We start from the raw sequence: 21,497 nt of genomic DNA, 5'->3' as shown, positions 1-21,497 counted from the left end.
CCTTTTGAATTTAGGGCGTTTACACACTATGGTCGCCGCCCATACATTTATGAATCTCCACTGTGGGGGGCAATCTTTCCCTGTTGATGAGCCTTGGGCATGCCGAACGATTGGCGGGCAATTGTGTAAACACCCTTATTCAACCTATCCCTAGTCCTCCACTAGGTTGTTGTACAATTGTCTAATAGACACCAAGGCTTCGATCAACGATCTAAGAAAAAAGTGGGGCCTCGGATGGGGAGTCTCATGGTGGAAGGCACGTCTCAAGGACCTTTGGAAAGGATGCATGGTGGGGAAGGCAAAGTTCATCCTCTGGAAGATCATCAATCAGTGAATATCGGTCAAGGCTAAGCTAGCAAAAAGAATACAAGTAGATCCGAGGGTTTGTCTCTACAAGGGCCATGGAAGATTTGTGTCACCTATTGTGGAGGTGCCCCATGTGACCAAGGTGACAAAATATGAAGAGGGGAGAGGAGAAGAGTGGAGATGAGGAGAGAGGGCACAGCTAGAGAGCACACCACAAATGACTAACTGTACACTAGAATTAGTTGAAAAAATAGAATATATACAAACCCTTTTAGGGTTAGGGTTAGGGGATCTAACCCTTTCCTTTATAGCACTCTATAAGGTTAGTGCTATGCACATATGATCACGTGATGGTGCTATGCACACATGATCACATGATGTTGAGCGTGAACTCTCAACACCTTCCCTCAAGATCAACATCATGAAGTAGGCCTTCCCTCAAGATGATGATTCTGGGGAATCGAAGAAGGACTGAGCATTACATTCCATCACACCCCTTTAATGGGAATGTCCTTCCTCTGCATCAAACCAAGAGCTAGTCGGTGTTTCTCGAATAGCTCTTTACCGAGTGGTTTGGTAAAGATGTCTGCAACATTTTCTTTGCTATCACAATGCTGCAGTGTGATGTCACCAAGTAACACTCTTTCTCTGATGAAGTGTTCTCTGACATCAATGTGCTTTGTTCTGGAGTGATATACTGGATTTTTGGCTAATGCTTGAGCCGATTGATTATCACAGTATATTGTTGTTGGCTTTGACTCATCAAAGTAATCTGTTTCTGACAATAGTCTTCGGAGCCATATAGCCTCACATGCACCTGTAGTGAGTGCTCTATATTCTGCTTCTGTCGAAGACAAAGAAACAGTTGGCTGTTTGTTTGACAACCATGATATAGCACCTTGACCAAGGAAAAATGCATATCCCTGTGTCGATCTCCTGGTCTCATGATCTCCAGCATAGTCACTATCACAGTATCCATGCAACCGTGGATGACTTCCTCTGTATTCTATCCCAAATTGTCTTGTACCTCTGATGTATCTCAAGACTCTTTTGGCTGCATTCCAGTGAGACTGTTTTGGATTTTCCATAAACTGTGCTAGTGAGCTTACTGCATAACAAATATCTGGCCGTGTGATTGTCAGATATATAAGAGATCCAATGAGTTGCCTGTAGTATCTGTCATTGACTGTAGGCTTTTCTGAATCTTTAGTAAGTTTCAAACTCTGTTCCATGGGAGTGGCTGCAATCTTGCAATCTGCCATATGAAACTTCTTCAGGAATTGTCAACATATTTGAGCTGACTCATGAATGTGCTATCCGAATCTCTCCAGAACTCAATTCCAACACAATAGTGCATAAGTCCAAGATCTTTCATGTCGAACTCTGCAGATAAGTCTTGTTTTAGTTTTCTGATGAAGCTATCCTTGCTTCCGGTCACAATCAGATCATCTACGTACAAAAGTGCAATAGTAATATCTTCCCCTTGAACTTTGTAGTAGAGAGTATGATCTGCATTGGACTTCATGTATCCCAGATCAGTAAAATATTTGTCAATTCTGCTGTACCAACTTCTGGGTGCTTGTTTTAAGCCGTAGAGACTTTTCTTGAGATGGCAAACCTGGTTCTCCTTTCCTGGTTCAACATAACCGGCTGGTTGTTGCATGTAGACTTCTTTGTCTAGATAACCATTGAGAAATGCATTCTTGACATCGAGCTGATACACATTCCATTTACTGAGTGTCGCTAGTGATATCAAGAACCGGATGGAATCCATCTTTGCTACTGGAGCATAAGTCTCATCATAATCTTGGCCATATTGTTGTGCAAATCCTTTTGCAACTAATCTGGCTTTGTATCTCTGAATACTGCCATCTGGATTGTACTTCACTTTGTATACCCATTTGTTGGCTATGGCCTTCTTTCCTGGTGGAAGGTCGCATAATTCCCAAGTGTTATTTTTATACAAAGCATCCATTTCTTCATTCATAGCAGTTTGCCATTCTGGCTTATCTACTGCATCTTCAAAGTACATTGGCTCTTCTGTAGCCATGATGGTAGTCATAAGAGCATAGTTGGTGGTTTCCACCTAAATTGCTTTGCCTTTCTGAGCATATGTCAATCTGGCTGGTGGTCTGCTTTCCCTAGTAGACCGTCTGAGCTGCTGTGGCACTGATTGGGGTGTTGCTGGCAATTCTTGCTCTTCTTCATCAACCTATTCTGTAGATGACTGTGAAGTCGATGCTTCTATCTCCTGTGTAGGTGAGGTTTTCCATTCTGATTCCTCATCGAAGATTACATCTCTGGAGATAATGGCTTTGCGGTTGATGGGATCATACAATTTGTATGCTTTGCTTTCTTCACTGTAGCCAACCATGATGCATTTGCGTGACTTCGCATCCAATTTCCTACGATGATCATCATGTATGTGGGCATATGCTATGCAACCAAATATGCGAAGATGCCCAATGCATGGCTTGCGTCCAGTGAATGCTTCATAAGGAGTCATACCTTGTATCGGTTCGGTAGGAAGCCGATTAAGCAAGTAGTTAGCTGTAGCTATTGCTTCTGCCCAATACTGATTCGGAAGATGCTTTTCACTAAGCATTGCTCTAGCACTGTCTGCTAAAGTCCCATTCTTTCTTTCAGCTATTGCATTTTGTTGAGGAGTATCTGCACATGTGAAGTGTCTTCGAATGCCATGATTTTTGCAAAAATTCATGAATGCTGAAGACATGTATTCACCTCCTCTGTCTGATCTCATGACCTTGATCTTTCTGCCTGTTTGGTTTTCTACCATGGCTTTGAATTCTTGAAATCTGGTAAACACTTCAGATTTTTCTTTTAGAAAGTAGACCCAACAATATCTGCTGTAGTCGTCGATGAAGGTCAAGTAATAAAGTGAACCATTGATGCTGCGGGTCTGGGCATAACCCCATACATCTGTATGAATCAAATCAAGAATACCTCGTGCACGAGAGGTACTTCTAACAAAGTTGGTTCGCTTTTGTTTGCCGAAGCAGCATGCTTCACAAACCTTTCCAAGAAACTGTAGCTTCGGAATCCCAATTGCCATATTTTGATTCCTGAGATCTAACAAGTACTTGAAGTTGACATGACCAAATCTCTTGTGCCATTTTGCAGATAGTGGCATCTGTTGCATTTGAGCTGACATGGCATGCTTATCTGGTACTGTAGCTAGCATCCTGTATAAGCGTCCTTCCTTGACACCTTTTGCTACTAGCTGACCTCTTTTGGATTTGTCTCTGATAGTGCATTCATCACCGTTGAAGATGACTTTGTAGTTGTGTTCCGTCATTTAACCTACTGACAAAAGGTTCTTGCTGAGCTTCAGAACATAGAGCACATCTTTGACTAATCCTTTTGTACCAGTAAAATTGTTCATAGGGATAACACCTGTCCCTTGAATCGGATTCGGTGTATTGTCTGCTGTGTAGATGACATTCTTTTGACCTTCTAATGGCTTCATTTCTGTGAACCATTCCTGATGATTTGTCATATGAGATGATGCACCGCTGTCGATGTACCAAGGATCCTGTTCCACTTGGTCGACTTGATAGCTGAAATCCTCTTTGGGATTGAAATCAGTGTCTAGGTGCATTATATCAGTCTGATGCAATTCCTCACTTGCAAGAAACATATTGCCATGTTCATTTGCAAAATGACTGTGACTAGAATGTCCACCACGATGATTTCCTCTTCCTCGGGAATTCCCTCGATTATTGCTGGATTGACCGCCTTGGTCATACTGCTTCTTGCGGCAATCTCTTTCATACTGTCCAAACTTGTGACAATAGTTGCATTGAATGTTTGACACATTGGTGGATGCATTCCCTCGTCCTTGGATTCCTCGGTTGGAATGATTTCCTCTTTGCTGATTTTGATGTTGCTGAGGATGCTGCTGATGCTGATGATGATTCTGACTTTGATTTTGTTGATGATGACCACTTTTCTGATATGATCTACCTCTGTTTCTACCTTTGCCTCTGCTTCTGTCTGAAGCTGTGAATGCCTGATCATTAGAATGACCTTTACGTGCTTGAATGGCCTGAGTCCTGAGTTCTTCACCAAGTAGAACTGACTGAAGTTCTTCTAGTGTTGGAATTTGCCGTTGGATGGCAATACTCTGGACTAGATTCTCATATCCTTCTCCTAGTCCATTCAGGATTACTTGAACCATTTCTGCGGGATTCATAGTCTCTCCTGCTGCTGCAAGTTGATTGTTGTAGTCTTTGATGCGGAGTACATAAGCATGACCGGTTTCACTGCTGTTGCGGAAACTCTGGTTGATCTGGTTTCTTAGGGTGAGAATCCTGGATGTGTTCTTGGACTCATAGAGAGCTGCGAACATATCCCATGCTTCTTTTGATGTCTTGACTGTGTTGAGCTGTCCTAGCATGACATCTTGCACATTCTGCTTGATCAGGTGATAGGCATACTTGTCTTTCTTATCCAATTCTGCTTGAGCTCGCAGGCAATGGCAGGATCTGCTACTGGTGCGGAAACTGTTTGTGTAGATGTAGATCCCGATGTAGATCCCGTTGCTGGTGCTGTGACAACAGATGGAGTAGAGCTACTGGTGGCTGGATCGGCCAATGGTCTAGGTATGGATCCATCGACATACTCCCATTTGTCCTGAAGCACAAGAATGGTCTCCATTCGGTATTTCCATGTACCGTAATTGGAGTTGTCTAACTTAGCAGATGCCTCCAGATTGAGGTTGCTAGTCGACATGGTGCAAACAATGTACTCAAAAGTGTCCTGAAAAACTCTGTATGAATCAACTGCAAATACACTGAAGATGCCAAGTGAAATCTCTGTACCGTCGGTGAAGATAGAACTGCAGTATATAAGATCTGATCTGTGTTACAAGGCTTGTGGCAATGATGCCGGGAATAGCCAAGAGGCTTTACAAGGCTGAAAAATGATGTGCACGATGCCGTGAGATAGCCAAATAGGCTTTACTTTGGTGGCATGTGTGTGTGAAATCAAGTGCTATCTGCCCATTGAATCAATCTGCAATGCCTCTGAACTCTGAAGTCTGCTCACTGAACTGATGAACGTAAGGTTTCAGGTAATGTAATGATGTGAAATCGGATGTGAGCGTATGGACTGACTCCGAGTAGGTACTAGTCGGGAATTTCGGGCATGGCTTAGATTGGCAACTTGGGGAATTCAAAGCGTCCCCTCTATGGCGATCTAGTCTACTCTGATCTAGATCTAAACCAACCATCGATCGATGAAAGAGCAGCAAATAATTCCTTTTCCTTTGTTCTTTTTAAGTGATGGGTCAGATGCGTCGATGTAGAGGCAAATGTGCGTGAAGGAAGTGGTTTTGTCGGCGAGGCTCAAATGTGAGTGTAACTTGCGTCGAAATGTGCGCGTGATGTAACGAGCGCGTAGAGCACGAAAAATCGAGCGACTTTCCTTTTTGGAGCACCCTCAAATTCTTCCTGGATCAAGAGATATGACTTGATCTAGGTGAAGGGGCAAAAGGAGTGCAAATGGTGCTCAATGATGATGTGTCACTGTGAGTCACATGCAGTGATGATGTGGCACTGTGCTTAGCAAGAGGTGTGCCAGTGAAGCTCTGTGCTGAGGTGGCAGGAGTGTGCACATGCAGTGTGTGCACAGTGTGCTTGGCAAGAGATTGCAGGTTTTCTGTGAATGTAGTGAAGGAAAGCAATGTATAAGACTCGTGAGAAATTGTGTAGCAAATTACTCCTCTCAAAGTCCTCCTTCTCAAGCCATGAAGGAGAAGAGCCATGGCGGTTGGAAGGAGCTCCTGTGGATGGCCGGTGTTGCCACCTGCATCAAGCTCCTCCTTGTTCCTTCTTACCATAGCACAGATTTTGAGGTACACCGCCATTGGCTTGCCCTCACCAGCTCCCTTCCCCTCAAACAGTGGTATTCTGACCAGACCAGCGAATGGACTCTTGACTATCCTCCTTTCTTTGCCCACTTCGAATGCTTTCTGTCCTACTTTGCTCGCCTTGTCGATCCTCTTATCGTGGATCTCCATTACGGTCTCAATTACCAAGGATACACCGTGGTTCTGTTCCAGAGGGCCTCCGTTATGGCAGCTGACGGCTTTTTGTACTGGGGACTCTGGAGGTGCTGCAGAAACCTGCCCTTGGAGAGACAGAGGCTTGTTTATGCGTTGGTCGTATGGTCTCCGGGCCTCTTCCTGGTCGATCACATCCATTTCCAGTACAACGGGTTCTTGCTCGGAATTCTGTTGCTCTCGCTCTCGCTTTTGAGTGAGGGAAATGACCTGATGGGTGGTGTCGTTTTCGCAATTTTGGTGTGTTTCAAGCACCTTTTCGCGGTGGCAGGTCCTGTCTATTTTGTGTATTTGTTTCGGCATTACTGCCGTGGTCCCCACGGTGTCTCCAGGTTTTTGACGCTTGGGAGCTCGGTGGTAACTGTAGTGGTGGCTGCGTTTGGACCCTTTCTGTACCACGGACAGGTACAGGCTTATCTCTTGTTGCATTTCTTTACTTTGCACTTTCAAAAATATAAATGTGTGCATGAGACCGCTACTCTCTTCAAGGTACTGTTTTGAACATCCTTATGATCTCACCCATTTTCTGGTACTTGTGCATCCTACTATTTCTATTCAAAAAAACATTCAATGCGCTGCTAACTCCAATAAGATGAAGCCGTTCATTAAAATAATTTACTCCACAAAATTTTGTAAGTCTGCTACGTCCGCTATGCGAGCTTGGCATTCTATATTGCTGATACAGAAATTTAGGCAGGGCTGGCAAGGACTATCGTGAGATTGAAACTGCACTAGGTTGTGTTTTTAGACTATGAGTTTGGGAATGTTCCTGGATTCATCTAGGTATAAGGGCTGGCAAGGACTGATTGCTGGACAGTCGTCTTGGATTGGTCAACGAATCAAAGAAAGAAAGTTAGGGCACACAAATAGAGACTTATAGATCAGAATAGACTATATTATCTAGCCTAGCTGTCTTTACCATATCACCAACTAGTTGCATTCGTTGCATTTTCGTCCATTTACTTACTATAGTATGTGCTGCTGCAAATAGCCTGTCTTTCTTGGCCCTATCTATTGCATTTACAGCTGCGTCCACCTCTTGACTTGCCAAGCCAAGGTTAAACCGCCAAGGGCAAATGTTTTGGGGGAATGCAAACTGGAATGCCTAATATGATGTATGGAAATATTGGTATGCAGACATGAGTGCAGACTGGGATGCATGGCAATATGGGAGACTCTACTGGTATGCTCGGAATGCAGGAAAGAGGACCTGGAATGGTTTAGAGGACCTGGAATGGTAAATCTACGGTGAGTAGCGCTAAAAGTGCTCAAAATTAGGGAAAATTGTGCAGTCTCCATTCTTACAGCCACCAGTATATGATAAGTTGACACGCAAGGGGAAGCCTACATACTTAAAGAAGGTGGGACAGCAATGAAATTAACGTTTATCCAACAGTTTGATGCAGCCTATTCAGGTGGAAACTTCCCTGAGTCTTCCAAAATCAAGAAGTGAGCCACTTTCTTGAAGGGAAATGCATTACAGTGGTGGACCAATTTGCTTTTGCAGGGCAGGGCACCACTCAGTTGGGTTGATTTCAAACAGGTGTTTTCTGCTGCGTGGCTGACTACCACTTTGAAGTAGATATCATGACAGCCTGGCATAAACTGGATGCAAACAATTGCTATAACCTGGAAGAGTACAATAATAAATTTTGGGAAGCATTGCTACCCGTTAGCTCTTATAGGGATGTGCCACTGTCTGAGCAAGTTGAAAAGTATTGTTGTGGGCTGCCAAAAGAATCCGGGATTATTGCACTAAAACTAAGGTGACTAATATTCACAGCTGATCGAGAATGCCAACACAGCATATGCTCTTTTGCAGGGCAGGACAAGTGGCTTCAAAGGCAGTAAGAAGGATAAATTTAGAAAGGAAAATCCAGCAGCCTTCCAAGGCTGTTTTTGTTGCAGGTCAGAGGCGTAATAAACCAAGTTTTAAATGTCGGTCCGCTGAAGAAAACAAAGCCCTAATGGAAGCTCATAAATGCTTGCATTGCATAGAAGAAGGCCATCAAGCCAGGGAATGCCCAAACCGTAAGAGAAAGGAGCTCACTAATAATAGGGGTGAGCTGAGGGGTAAGAAGTCCAAGCCCACTGCCAGATTGATGCCTAATGTGATTAGTGAACAAGCGAATGGAGATGCCACAGAGCTATGCTGAGCATGGGGCAAGTGCATGATCAAATTTCTTTGATTTTCTTTGACCTATGGACTTGGGCGAATTTTATTTGCTCAGAGTTGGCAAGTAAACTTGGAATCCGTGCAGAGGAAATGGGGCAATTGAGTGAAGCAGGCTTGGCTTGTCTAGGGCACAGTGTACTAGTCACTCCCATCATTGGAAAGCTTCGGCTACACGTTGAAAACTATACAGATACTGAAGAATTCTATATCATGCCTCTGGATGGTTGTGATGTAATGTTTGGTATGCTGTGGTGTCACCGTGTTCGGGCTGTTGTAGACACCTTTAATAGGAAGATTACTCTGACACACAGGAGCAAGACTCATGATTGGATGTAAAACTCAATCAAAGCCGATCCTGTTGTTTTTGCTTCGGCTATTTCTTCTATAATACAAAATTATATTTCTGCGTATTTGGTTTTTGCAAAAGCAATAGAGCCAGAAGATACTCCCTCTCATCTTTCTGGGCCGGAGGGGGGCGGGTGGTGAGGTGACCATAGCAGGGGGGCTGAGGGAGGGGGAGGGGGGGTCTGGAGGGAGAGGAGGAGGAATAAGGACGACCGTAGGTGCCCCTTGTTGATGAGGCTCGCCGGGGCTCTGGGTCAGCTCCTTTGTAGCCGCTGTCGGGCTAGTGTCCACGGCTTCCGCCATCGCCGCATCTGGAGCTCGAGGGACTCGCTGTTGCTGCAAGGGTGGGTGCGGAGGCTGAACCTCGGAAGCGGGAGGATCGTCTAGATGGGTGGTGACCCGTGCCACTGGGGGAGGTGGCTCCTTCTGTTCCTCCTTCGAGGCCTCTCGGTCAACCGTGTCCCTCTCTCTGCGATTGGCCCTCTGCCTGCGGCACTTGCGGGCCTGCTTGCTTGGTTGCTTTTTCTTTGTAACTTGGGTCCAGTTCCCTTCTGAGGAGGTAACCCATGGGGTTTGAGACTCCTACAGCTCTTGCCTGAGAGGGCGCTGGACTCGGGCTTGCTGACTCTGTCTACTCTGCGGGGGAGGCGCATGGGGGAGGCCAGGGCAATTTGTTTGCACCAAAGACATTGGCCTGGTAGCCTGGAAATCTCCACCCTCTGGTGAAGTGTGCCCCTTTAAAGGGTCTCGAGGAGGATCAACTCGGGGAGGGACTCCGGGCTCTCAACCACCAGTCTGATCGTGGGGACTCCATCATCTGCTAGAAGTGAGGCGGCCGACTCTGGCGGGGACTCGAGCATTGTGCCAAAAGCCCGACCAATGGAGGGGAGGATGGCTCGATACTCCTTGGGGAGCCCTGAGAAGCGGAGCGTAACCGAAAAACGTGGAACATGGTGCATCGTATCCATGTCCTCCACTGTGAACCCATGATACCAAGGAAAGAGGTAAACTAGATGCGGGCCAAGGAGGATGGGGCTCTACTCCACGAGTGTCGAGGCAGTGACGGGGGAGCTCAGCTGGATGAGGAAAATGCCTCTTCCATAGATGGTGACCTACTGGATGTGGTCGCCCTCTAATGTCAAGCTCACCTGGGTCCACTCTCGCACCTGTCTCTGTGTAGGCGAGAGGCCTACAATTTTGCCCATAAGCGCCTTGTCCTGGAGGGACTGAACTGCCTGCTGTACTTGTTGCTTGTCAGTTGGGGAAAGAAGAACCTTAACGGCTGTGGGAGTCGAGGGTGTTGCCATAGAGCCCCTCTGGCTAGACCAAAGGTCACCACCAATATTTTCTTTCACTGTAACAAACACGAATGCTCTTGCTGCAGGGAGGCAAATGAAAAAAGGGGGGAAAGAAAGAAGGACGTTGGGGCGAGGCGAGGCAGAGAGGCGGCGGAGAGGGCGGTAGGGGAAGTAGAGGGAAGGAGAGGAAGGAGGGAGCAAGGGGGAGTAGGAGGAAGGAATGAAGAAGAGGAAGAAGGGCGGGAGAGGCGGGAGAAGAGGAGAAGAAGAAGGTGGGGGGGAGGCGGAATGGCATGGGGGGCATGCTGGCGGGAGGGCAGAAGGATGGGAGAAGGTGCGAGGTGACAAGGAGGAGGTTGGGAGGCAAGGAGGCGGAAGGAGGGGTGGAGTGGGGGTAGGGGAGCAGCAAGGGGAGATGGAGCGGGAGAAGGCAGGGTGGGGGGTGGAGGTGGAGCGGGGAAGGCAGGGCGGAGCGGAGAAGGAGGAGGGGCAAGGCGGAGCGAGGGTGAGGGTGAGACAAGGAAGAAGGGTGGTGAGGAGGAGGGGGCAGCAGGCGGAGCAAACAGCAGCAGCAGGCAGCCTACAGGCCGCCGCGGGCGCAAGGGGGGAGCTCACCGAGCAGCTACATCTCCGCCTAGTCTAGAGCTTCGCCTCATATCTTATGTGTTCTCACTCCTCTTGCCACAATGCATCTATTCTCCCCCACGTTCCAACATTTGGTTCAAGAATGGTTTTCTTATGATGCATGGTCGCCTTTGTGTCACAAAGCATTTGAGGCATAAAATCTTTGAAGTGGACAGGTATATGAAGAATTTGGATGAGGCATATAAGAAGATCAAATCAGCTCTTTAGAGAAACTCGTGATTGGGTTCTTTTGTGTTTCCAGAAAGCAAGGCTGAGAACTTGTAAAGGTCAGACCAAGGTGTATGCCAAGCTTAGTATGAGATATTATGAACCCTTTCAGGTCTTGCAGAAGACCAATGATGTGGCTTACAGGATTAAGCTATCGGATCATTGGAGGATTCACAACGCCTTTCATGTGAGTTTCTTGAAGCCATTTCATGGTGATGTGTCAGAAGTTATGCTTTATGAGGAATAGCCAAAGGTAGAGGAATTAGATGAGATCTTGGTTCCAGAACAGATCTTTGCACATAGTGACTCCCCTTCTGGAGGCCCAACATCGTCATGCGTTACCTGTCTCCCCCTCTTTCCTTTCTTCCCTCTCTTGAATAATCACTTTGCCATCTCTGTAGGTAGCCCATTTTCCTTATTGTGTGGCTGCCGTTACTCGTACCCTCCCTCCTTCGACTTCTAGCGTGATGTCATCATCCAAGAATGCCCTTGTCACGGGGACGTGAAGTTATGAACCGTGACTTACTTTGGCTTAGGGGGCTAGCCCAAGGGAAGAGACACTTCCCAGAAGTCCCTAGGTGCACACATTAGGCCTACTTGCTAGGGGCAAGGTAAGGTTTAGAGGGGTCTTAAAGTTAGGCCCAAGGAAACCAATGTTTCATTGGTTAGAAGGGGTTAGCATTTTAATGCGAGGGGCAAACCAATGTTCCATTGGTTTGCGGAACATTGGTTTGCAAGGGTTAGAGCTTTAATGAGGGGGCCACGTGGCATTCCCTCATGCATACCTACCCTCTTTCCCTCCTTCCAAGGCTAAGGTACATTTTCTATTTGGATTATTATGTCTTCACGCATCCCGAGGTGAAGGGGCACGCCGTACGAATTCCAAGGAAGACTTGACTCCTTGCATTTCTTGGCCTGCACACATCTCGAGGCAGTCTGTACGGCTGTACGGACTGCAGGAACTGCATTGAAGGAGTATGTACCTGCTGTACGGTCCTTTCAACGCTGTTGTATGAGGTCTTTATTGCAGGCTGTACGGACAGATGCATGCTTTTCTAGGCTGATTGTACGGACTTTTCACGTGCTGTTGTACGGGATCCAAGGCGGACTGTACGGATGATTTTCCTGCTAGTACGAGTGATTTTGCTGGCTGTACGGGCGTTTATTTGCTGGCTGTACGGACGTCATTAATGCTGCTGCTGCTGCACGGATTCCAAAGGCTGCTGTACGGATGCTTATTCACTGTTGTGCGGCCCCTTTCCCTTGCTGTACGGCCTGCTCAGCTTCCCTTTCCTGCCCATGATTCTCTTGCTCTATTCTATCTCAGATTCCAGCCCATTATCCCTCTCTTCCTTCCCCTCTCCTAGCTGCCTGTTACTCCTGCTAGCCTCACTGCTGGATGTGTTACTCCTGGAGGTGTTTTGGAGCTGGATTGAAGTCAGTTGAAGCTGATTTGAGTTCTCTTGTTGCTATCCTTTTCATGTGATTGGATTTGGAGATTTTTGGGAAGTGTCTGGATGCCTGGTCATTAATAGTTGGTTATAGTCTTTGTGGAATGCTTGGATACTTTTACAGTTGGTCATGGACAAATGGTGAATGCCTTAGCTTTGCCTTGGCACTTGGGTGCTAGTGTGTGCACTAGGATGGAATGCAGTTTATAGCCAAGGTTTGGCTTGGACAGTGGAATTGCCCGTGGGCAGAGCACAAGGGAGAGCCCTTGTTGTATGTACCAATTTCATTCCTAAAGAAATAAATAAATACCGGAAGGAGCGCCAAGTGTTTGGGGCCAGTGTGGTGTCTTGTACTTGGTTTCATTGAGCAGGGGCACTCTAGCCTCCATCCAGTTATTTCTCAAGTTGTTTCTAAGTGGTATTGTTTAAAGTTAAGTGGTTGGAAATGATGCAATGTGGCTGTGAATAATGAATATGCAATGCAAGTTATGGTCTACTGCCCTTTAGGAAACTGAAGGCCGGTTACAGCCCTAGTGCCCTTCAGTGTTGCACCCATACTCATGAGGGTGGATCTATCTATTGCGGTCTGGAATCTCACTACCAATGGCCTGGTTGGTGCATCGACTTTGCCCACTCTCTAGGCTGCATCTCATGAGGTTGACACCCATGTTGGTGAACAATGCTTTGGCATCTGCCATAGGGCTGTTGCCCACTGGTAGTCCTCTAACTTGGACTTTCAAAGCCTTGCTGCTCCGTCTCCAAAGCATTGGATATGAACTCCTTGGGGACTGATGTACCTTTTTTTAACCACCTCTTTCCACTTCAGTATCTCCTCTTTATCCTTAGTGAGTTACTGTGGGAATTCACCTTGTTTCCCTTTCGTTGTGGCCTGCATATTTGCCATATCTTTTTGAGTTTAGCTTTTAGTTCATCCATAGCTTTGCATGTCCCCTCCGGAGTGACACGACCTCCCAAACTCCTAGAATCTCGGACATGCAAACAAACGCAGAGAAGTGACCATAGAAACAACATAGATGGGTGCAGCTAGCTCACCACCCAACCATGATGTCTGTGAGGAACTGGGACGTTGCCTTCGAGCCACAAGCTGAGTTGCAGGGACATCTCCCAACCAGATCCCAACCAGCTTGGCGTCCCATATGACCAGGTGGTGCTCAAGGACCTTGGATCGTCTATTGGGTTTGGGGTCATGCTAGGAAGCAATGCCAGTTCGCAACACGATCTAGGATCTAGATCGGCAAGGAAGAGCTAAGCTTGCTCTAACTTGCGCACTGAAACATATCCTTGGACTCCTTATCTATGCTCGAGCCCAGTGCAGCTAAAAATAGCAAAAATCCTAATTCGAATCCTAATCCATCTGTGCCCTTATAACTCAACCCGAGAATCGCCTGCCTAGCCCCGAGCCTCCCTAGTCTTCCTGAGCTAGTCCTATGCGCCTAAAGCACACGTTAGATATGGTCCATGGACATGGCATACTCCCCCTCCTCTAAGAACTCACTCCTGAGGTCATAAGAAAGTTTGGAAACTCTTTTTGGAGGTTAGTCAATGTCTCCCATGTAGAATCCTCCTCGAGACGATCCTTTCACTTTATCTTGTATTCAGTGATTGTCCTATCTCTGACTTAACGTTCACGAAATCCAAGAATACGTTCACGTTCTTGCATACAAAGGGCAAATCTTCAATCTCTATAAGTTCTTAAGGATTTACTAATTGCTCCTCAACACTTAATACTTCCTTTAGTCTATGGACACAGAAAGTTGGATGACTTCTTCCATTTAGGAGGCAATTCTAGTTCATGTGCAACTTGTCCAATTCTTCTTTTAATATGAAATGGACCACAGTATCTGGGGGATAACTTCTTAACCTTACTAGTAGATTCCTTGAGAACTCGTAAGAATATCATCATTCCTTCCACAAACTCTCTGGAGAACGATGTCAATTAGAACAAAATCTGTCCCAGTCTTGGGCACTTCTAATAGACTCCTCGGCAAAGTGCAACATTTCTTGCATATTTTGCAAGAATAATTTGGCAGCATCATTTTTAATTCCCTTGAATCCTACCATTACCGGTGACTTAAGTTGAAATTCGCACATAAGCATAAAAGGAGTGAAACCTGTACTTGAATGCTTTGCATTGTTATAGGCAAATTCAATCATGGGTAAATATTTTTCCATGAATGTTACACACTAACTACTAACTAGAGGCAGATCACGGGAGAAGCACCGAATTTGTTCCACCCAGCCTATCTTGCTGAAGCATGAGAGCTAACTGAGAATTCTCTTTTAAAACATACGTGAATAGTACATTCTCTTCTCTCACTAACTCCAACATGCCCCAATTCCCTAGATGGATCTAGATGCCAGATGCCATCATCATAGGGCCTTACTAATGCAACATTTCACCCCTCTCTTGGGATGCTTTAGTTTCCTTTGCCCCTAGGCACATTTCTTGCATTAGACCCTTAGTCTTAGATCCACCTAGTCTGGTGCTATCAACCCTCACCTAGGACCTTGACATTAATTCCCTTCCGATCATTTACATGAAGCGCAAATAAATATATTACAAATATAGATCCTTTAAGGGAAATATCGACTGATTCTTCCGAGGTCATGCTACCTTGGCTAGAGCGTAACATTCCTTCCCTCTTCAGACATCAGCGTCCTCGATGATAAAGTCTGGGAACACTCTTCGCAACGGGTACATGGATTCCCAGGTAGCTTCGGATAGAGGCTGACCATGCCATGCAACCAACACCGTGGGCATTTTCTGATTTCGTATTTGCATTGTTCCTCGGTCCAGGATTCTTGTTGGTTTGCGTCTCGCATTATCCTCTATCTCCTGAAACAAAACCACACCTTCGATTAGTGAGTCACCTGTATGTAAAAATTTCTTTAAGCACGAAACATGAAAAACCGGGTGCACCTTACACCCCTGTGGCAATTCTAATTTATAGGCTACCTTGCCTATTCTCCTTAGAATTAACCACGGCCCACAGTATCGAGGTGATAACTTAGCACACTCCCCTGAAGTTAACGACTTCGAGTGCAAAGGAACTCTGAGAAAAACTTGTTCTCCTTCCTTAAATACTCTTATAGACCGGTTTTCATCTGCATACACCTTGGCTCTATTCATAGCCTGGTGGATATTAGCTCTCGCAAGTGCTAGCATCTCCCGCATCTGAACCACAAAGTTCGCGGCACTAGGCACTTTCTGAGGTACTCCTACTATAGTTGGATTTGCTGGTCTATAATCATAGTTCAGCTCAAACGGACTGAACCTTGCAGAGGAATGTTTTCTATAATTGTAGGCAAACTCCAACAATGGCAACCATTTGTTCCATGTATGTTGCCTCAATGACACATATGCCCTCAGCATATCCTCTAAAGTCTGGTTTACTCTCTCCGTCTGACCATCCGCCGTCTCAGGATGATCCCCACTACTCATTCCCAACTCAGTCCTTAGTGTCTCAAATACCGCTGTTCAAAAATGACCGGTAAATTTGACATCTCTGTCTGACACTATGGATCTAGGCAACCCATGCAGATGAAATATATGTCTAATGAACAAATCCACCACTTGTAAGGCACTAACAGACTCTCTAGTCGGAATGAAGTGAGCCATCTTGGTTAGACGATCAACCACCACAAGGATAGAATCATACCCTCCTTGTGTCGTAGGCAGCCCTACAATAAAGTCCATGGAAATGCTCTCCCACTTACTTAGTGGTACTTCCAAGGGCTGTAAAAGTCCGAGTGGCGTCACCCGCTCGGCCTTACTTACCTGACACGAGAAACACCGTGTCACATATTCATGAATATGCTTTTTCATCTTTGGCCAAAAGAAATCTCGCTTTACGAGATCATATGTCTTCTCGACTCCTGGGTGTCCCGCACATGGGCTATCATGGCACTGTCGAATGACTCTCTGCCTGAGATCATTCTGACTAGGTACTACAACCTTGCCATTTCTTTTCAGCATACCATCCCTTATGGTATATCTTGCATAAGTTTGGCCTTTTCTGGATGCCAGGTCATCCTTTTCATTTTCCCCGGGTTTTAACACATGAGCTTTAGGCCATAAGCTCTGGACAAACTTGTCCATCTTTTGAGTTTCTCTGATCTCGGTCATTAGAGCACTCTCTAATACCGTGAAACTCATATTGTGCATAATGCAAGACAACGCATCAGCAACCTTATTATCTTTTCCTCTTCGGTACCGAATCGTTAAATTAAACTCCTGCATGAGTTGTGCCCACCTAGCTTGGCGGTCCCTCAAGTCAGGTCGTTTACAAAAATGTTTCAGAGTATCATGATCCACATCCACATAAAACTTTGAACCATACAAATAATGCCTCCATGTTTTCAAAGCATGGATAACAGCATACAACTCCAATTCATGAGTTGGCCGATTCCTTTGAGAGGGAGAAAGCTTCTTGCTTTCAAAGGCTACTGGCCTTCCCTCTTGAAGGAGAACTGCTCCTACCGCAATGCCACTTGCATCGGTTTCCAGGAACAACGGTTTCTGGGGATCAACTATTTTTAACACCGGTCCTGTGACCACAGCTTGTTTTATGGTGTTAAAACTTTCTTGTTGATTCTGTCTCCATATAAAAGGTACTTTATCTGAGGTCAGATCTGTCAATGGCGATACTATTTCAAAATATCCTTTGATATGCCTTCTATAAAATTGGACAAATCCCAAGAATGATCGTAACGCGGTCAGACTCTGAGGGATTGGCCAAGTTAGTATCGTAGCCACTTTCTTCGGATCCATTTCTACCCCCTCTGGAGTAATTATGAACCCTAAATATTCAAGTCTAACCATACACAATATAGTCTTCTTTTTATTTACATATAGACTGGCTTTCCTCAAAGTATTGAACACTATTCTTAAGTGTTCACGATGCTCAGTAATACTTTTATTGAACACTAGAATATCGTCAATAAAATGTACTACAAGTAAATCGTTTATAAGCATGACGAATGTAGCTGGAGCATTGGTAAGTCTAAAGGGCATTATCAAAAACTCATAATGACCAAACCTGCTTCTGAAAGTGGTTTTATGCACATCCTCGGCTCTAATCCGGATCTGATGGTAGCCACACTTAAGATCTATCTTGTTGAAAATCACGGCTCCATGTAATGCCTCTAGCAAATCATCAATCCGAGCCATCGGATACCTGTGCTTAACAGTGATATTATTCAATGCTCTGTAATCTATACAGAGGCGAAACGTATCATCCTTTTTCTTCTTTAATATCACTGGCGAAGCAAAAGGTGAGAAACTTGGTTGAATCTGCCCCAACTTGAGGTATTCTTCCCCAACTTGAGGTATTCTTCCAGTTGTCTACGCACCTCCGCCTCTTTAGTAAAACTCATTCTATAGGGAGGTCTATTTACAGGTTCTGCCCTCGGAATCAGTTCAATCTTATGCTGAACATTCCGCACTGGAGGTAACCCATAAGGTAGTTCATTCCTAAAACATTCAGATAACTCCTTTGTTATAAGATTAGCCAGCTTAGCCATCTCACCACTTTGCGTAACATCAGTGCTAGCCGAAGAATCATCAACTGGCTCTACGGATGCTGTGCAAAGGAATAAAAACTCTCCTTGACCTTTTCGGATTTCCATCACGGAAACCAACGGTCCCTGAGGTATATCTTTTTCACCTCGCAAGACATAAAGCACATCATTCATCTTGAATTGATACACGTGCTTTTTTTAATCAATGGCTGGATTCTTCCTAGAATGCCACGCCATACCCAGGGCTATATCTGCATGAGCAAGCTTGGTCATTTCAAAATCAAGCTTCTCAGCATAGTCCTGAATACGAAGCTTCAATTGGGTAACCCTTTGGTCCCATACTTCAGTTGAACTTCCATCGGCCATCCTGACTGTATACGCATAGTCAGATGGACTTGTCTTTAACTTCAGCCTCTTCACGAGCTTGGAGTTAATCACATTGTGAGTTGACGCTGAGTCAAACAACACAATGACATCATGATTGGTCACTTGCCCTTTTATTTTAATTAACTCCGTATCATTAAAGGCTGTATACCCTGTTGTTGCGGGCTTAGATAGGATGTTATCAGGTGCACTCGTTACTAGCTTAGCAACAGACACACATAACAAACAAGGTACTGACCTCTGAGAAGATCCCGCTAGCTGAATCTACATCTCTTCCGCTCTAGGACTTCCCTCCATTTCCATGCCGCATTTTGAGTCCACCATCTCAGCCATCCGATGATCTTTATTCCGTGGACAATCCTTCCACTGATGAGGCTGAAGGCATTCCAAACACAAGCCTTCTCTCCTTGCTTTTTCTCTTTGTTTTGGGTTTAAGGGAGACTTAGACCAAGCCTGGGCTGCCATTGGGGTTACTTTTCTCTTCACTCCAATGGCGGTACTTGGTTTAGGAGTTTCAGCTGGTTTCGCCTGCTTGGCTTGACTACTCGGCTGAGAACCCCACTCCCTTTACTAATCCATTTCTTCTTAAACCCAGATTTCTTCGGATACCCATACTGGGTTCTGACGTGTGCAAACCCACTTGGCCTGCTGCCCTTGGCATCCTCATAGTTCAGGGCTATGGTTATTGCATCATCTAACGTGTTCGCGTACTTAGCCCGAACTTTCATTTTTATCCGATCATTCAATCTAAATATGAAATCTTTCACTTGGATTGATTGAGGCAGGGGTTTATCGACCTTCATTACGCTCTCTCGAAACTTATCAGTGTATTCTGCCATTGACAAATTTCTCTGACGAAGGTTCCTATATTGATCCCAAGCTCGGGATGCTTCGTCAGGAGGTAAGAGGTGTTTCCTGAATTCTTTTTGAAACCCCTTCCAGGTAGTGGATGCTATACGATCTTTTTGTTGCTTACTAAACATGTGGGTGGCCTTGCGGATCTTCTTGATATCATTCTTGATTTCACAAATGGCGAACGCCTCGTCCCATTTGTGTAACCAGGTCTCAATGACATCAGAATTACGGTCGTTCATCCGACCAGAATACTTTTCCAGCCTGTAATTGGCAATATTTGGTACTTTAGCCTTCCTAGGCTCGACCGTATGGACACTAGACTCCAGTTCTATTGGAGCCTTTTCTTTCTCCTCTCGAGAAGGTCTGGCAGACATACTATGTATTACTCTTGTAAGTTCAGACTGCCCTGCATTTGTCTGTAACTGTTGCGCAAATAACTGCTGTAAAGCATCCTCAAGCAATGCAATCCTGCCAGATAAGGTGTGAGCTCCTAGGTGCGACACTTGCTGGGTCGGCCGGACTCCTGACTCACCAGGGTCCCTCCTGGAAGCCCCTTCTTCTGCTTCCATTTAGTTCAATGGGTGTTTTGTTTTGTTTTATTTTGTTTTAAAACACCGCTAGAACACTATATTTATAAACTGACACAATTCAGTGTACTGACACTCTGACACAATTCCCTATACTAGGGAATTCCTGCAATCCCACATGCACACTGACTAGGCATTTGACACATGCATAACCCAAATAGCGCTTTTCCCTATACTAGGGAAATTCCTGCAAACTAACTCTGACTGAAACACACAGGTACATGCACAGGCTTAATCTGTCCCTGCTATAGCATCGTAAACTGCAAACACTGCTACAACCACAAAAGCCTAATCTGTTTCTGACAAAACAGGAATGACAGAACAAAAGGGAAAATGAGTAAAGTGCTCCCTGGTCTAAATCTGCCTGAGGGAATCGGTCTCAGCTCCACATCGTTCAAGCCCCTACGCTCCTGCGACAATTCTTCAGCCTAGAGCTTTACTTGAGGGTCGATCCAATATCAGCTTACGAGCCGCTTGCGTGGCGTTGGAGGGCTTTGACCGTAAGTGCGCCGGGGAAGCAGGTCAAAAACTATTACGGGCCAGCCAGACACATAACTAGATAGCGGGAGATATGACGAAGTGACGAAACATATTTTTTTTCTTTTTTACAGGCTCCCCATAATCTCCGTAATCCTGCAGCCTCCAAGTAACTGCCTGATCACAATTAACACGTCCCTGCCTACGAACTGTTTACGTGACCATGCATGGCTCTGACTGTAAGTCACATCGTTCGTCGCGACTCCAAAATTCGTCGATCACACATCGTCTGATTCACATATTGCATTTACGAACCACTGCCCGTGCGTCAGTCCCTTCATTGATTCTATTGGTAGCTTATCTCAGATGAACACGCTGTCCGTGTGTCCATCTACCCCGCTAGTCCGTCATTAGATCGTTCGCAATTCGTCAACCATCCTTGCGGGACCCATTCATCCACGTATCGCTTAATTACCAGATCCCCTCTCTTGGTATCGTAGGTCTGTCAATTCGACGCCGTTTGTGTAGGCCAGCGTCGATCAAGCCCCTCCGTCAAACCCACAAATAGTCCCGTTCTTCTACACATCACGTATCTCGCACCTAGCCTGGGCTCTGATCTTTCATCCATCCCTTGATCTCTTCCATGAGCTCTGATACCAATTGTTACACACTAACTACTAACTACATGCAAATCACGGGAGAAGCACCGAATTTGTTCCACCCAGCCTATCTTGGTGAAGCATGAGAGCTAACTGAGAATTCTCTTTTAAAACATACGTGAACAGTACATTCTCTTCTCTCACTAACTCCAACAAGCCCCAATTCCCTAGATGGATCTAGATGCCAGATGCCATCATCATAGGGCCTTACTAATGCAACATTTCACCCCTCTCTTTGGATGCTTTAGTTTCCTTTGCCCCTAGGCACATTTCTTGCATTAGACCCTTAGCCTTAGATCCACCTAGTCTGGGGCTATCAACCCTCACCTAGGACCTTGACATTAATTCCCTCCCGATCATTTACATGAAGCGCAAATAAATATTTTACAAATATAGATCCTTTAAGGGAAATGTCGATTGATTCTTCCGAGGTCATGCTACCTCGGCTAGAGCGTAACAATGAAGGCTGTCTCTTGGAAACAAA

General features: G+C 45.5%; 1 protein-coding gene across 2 annotated transcripts in view; it reads left to right on the top strand.

The window, feature by feature from the left end:
- Positions 1–6,002: 6,002 nt before the first annotated feature.
- LOC147883886 (ALG6, ALG8 glycosyltransferase family) overlaps positions 6,003–21,497 on the top strand; it is a 35,231-nt gene continuing 19,736 nt past the window's right edge. Inside the window, exons 1-2 of one of the 2 annotated variants that reach the window (XM_087398531.1) lie at positions 6,003–6,628; positions 6,721–6,793. In XM_087398531.1, coding sequence (XP_087254657.1) covers positions 6,074–6,628; positions 6,721–6,793 — 628 coding nt within the window. In that variant the 5' untranslated portion in view covers positions 6,003–6,073. Of the gene's footprint in view, positions 6,794–21,497 lie in introns of both variants that reach the window. The other variant, XM_087398530.1, reaches the window with a different exon arrangement.

Source organism: Dipteris shenzhenensis, chromosome 27 (genome assembly GCF_047967505.1).
Source record: "Dipteris shenzhenensis isolate YYH24624 ecotype China chromosome 27, Dip_SZ_1.0, whole genome shotgun sequence".
Classification (NCBI taxonomy): domain Eukaryota; kingdom Viridiplantae; phylum Streptophyta; class Polypodiopsida; order Gleicheniales; family Dipteridaceae; genus Dipteris; species Dipteris shenzhenensis.
The sequence above is the reverse complement of the archived record's forward strand: the minus strand, read 5'-3'. Positions and strand labels throughout refer to the sequence as shown.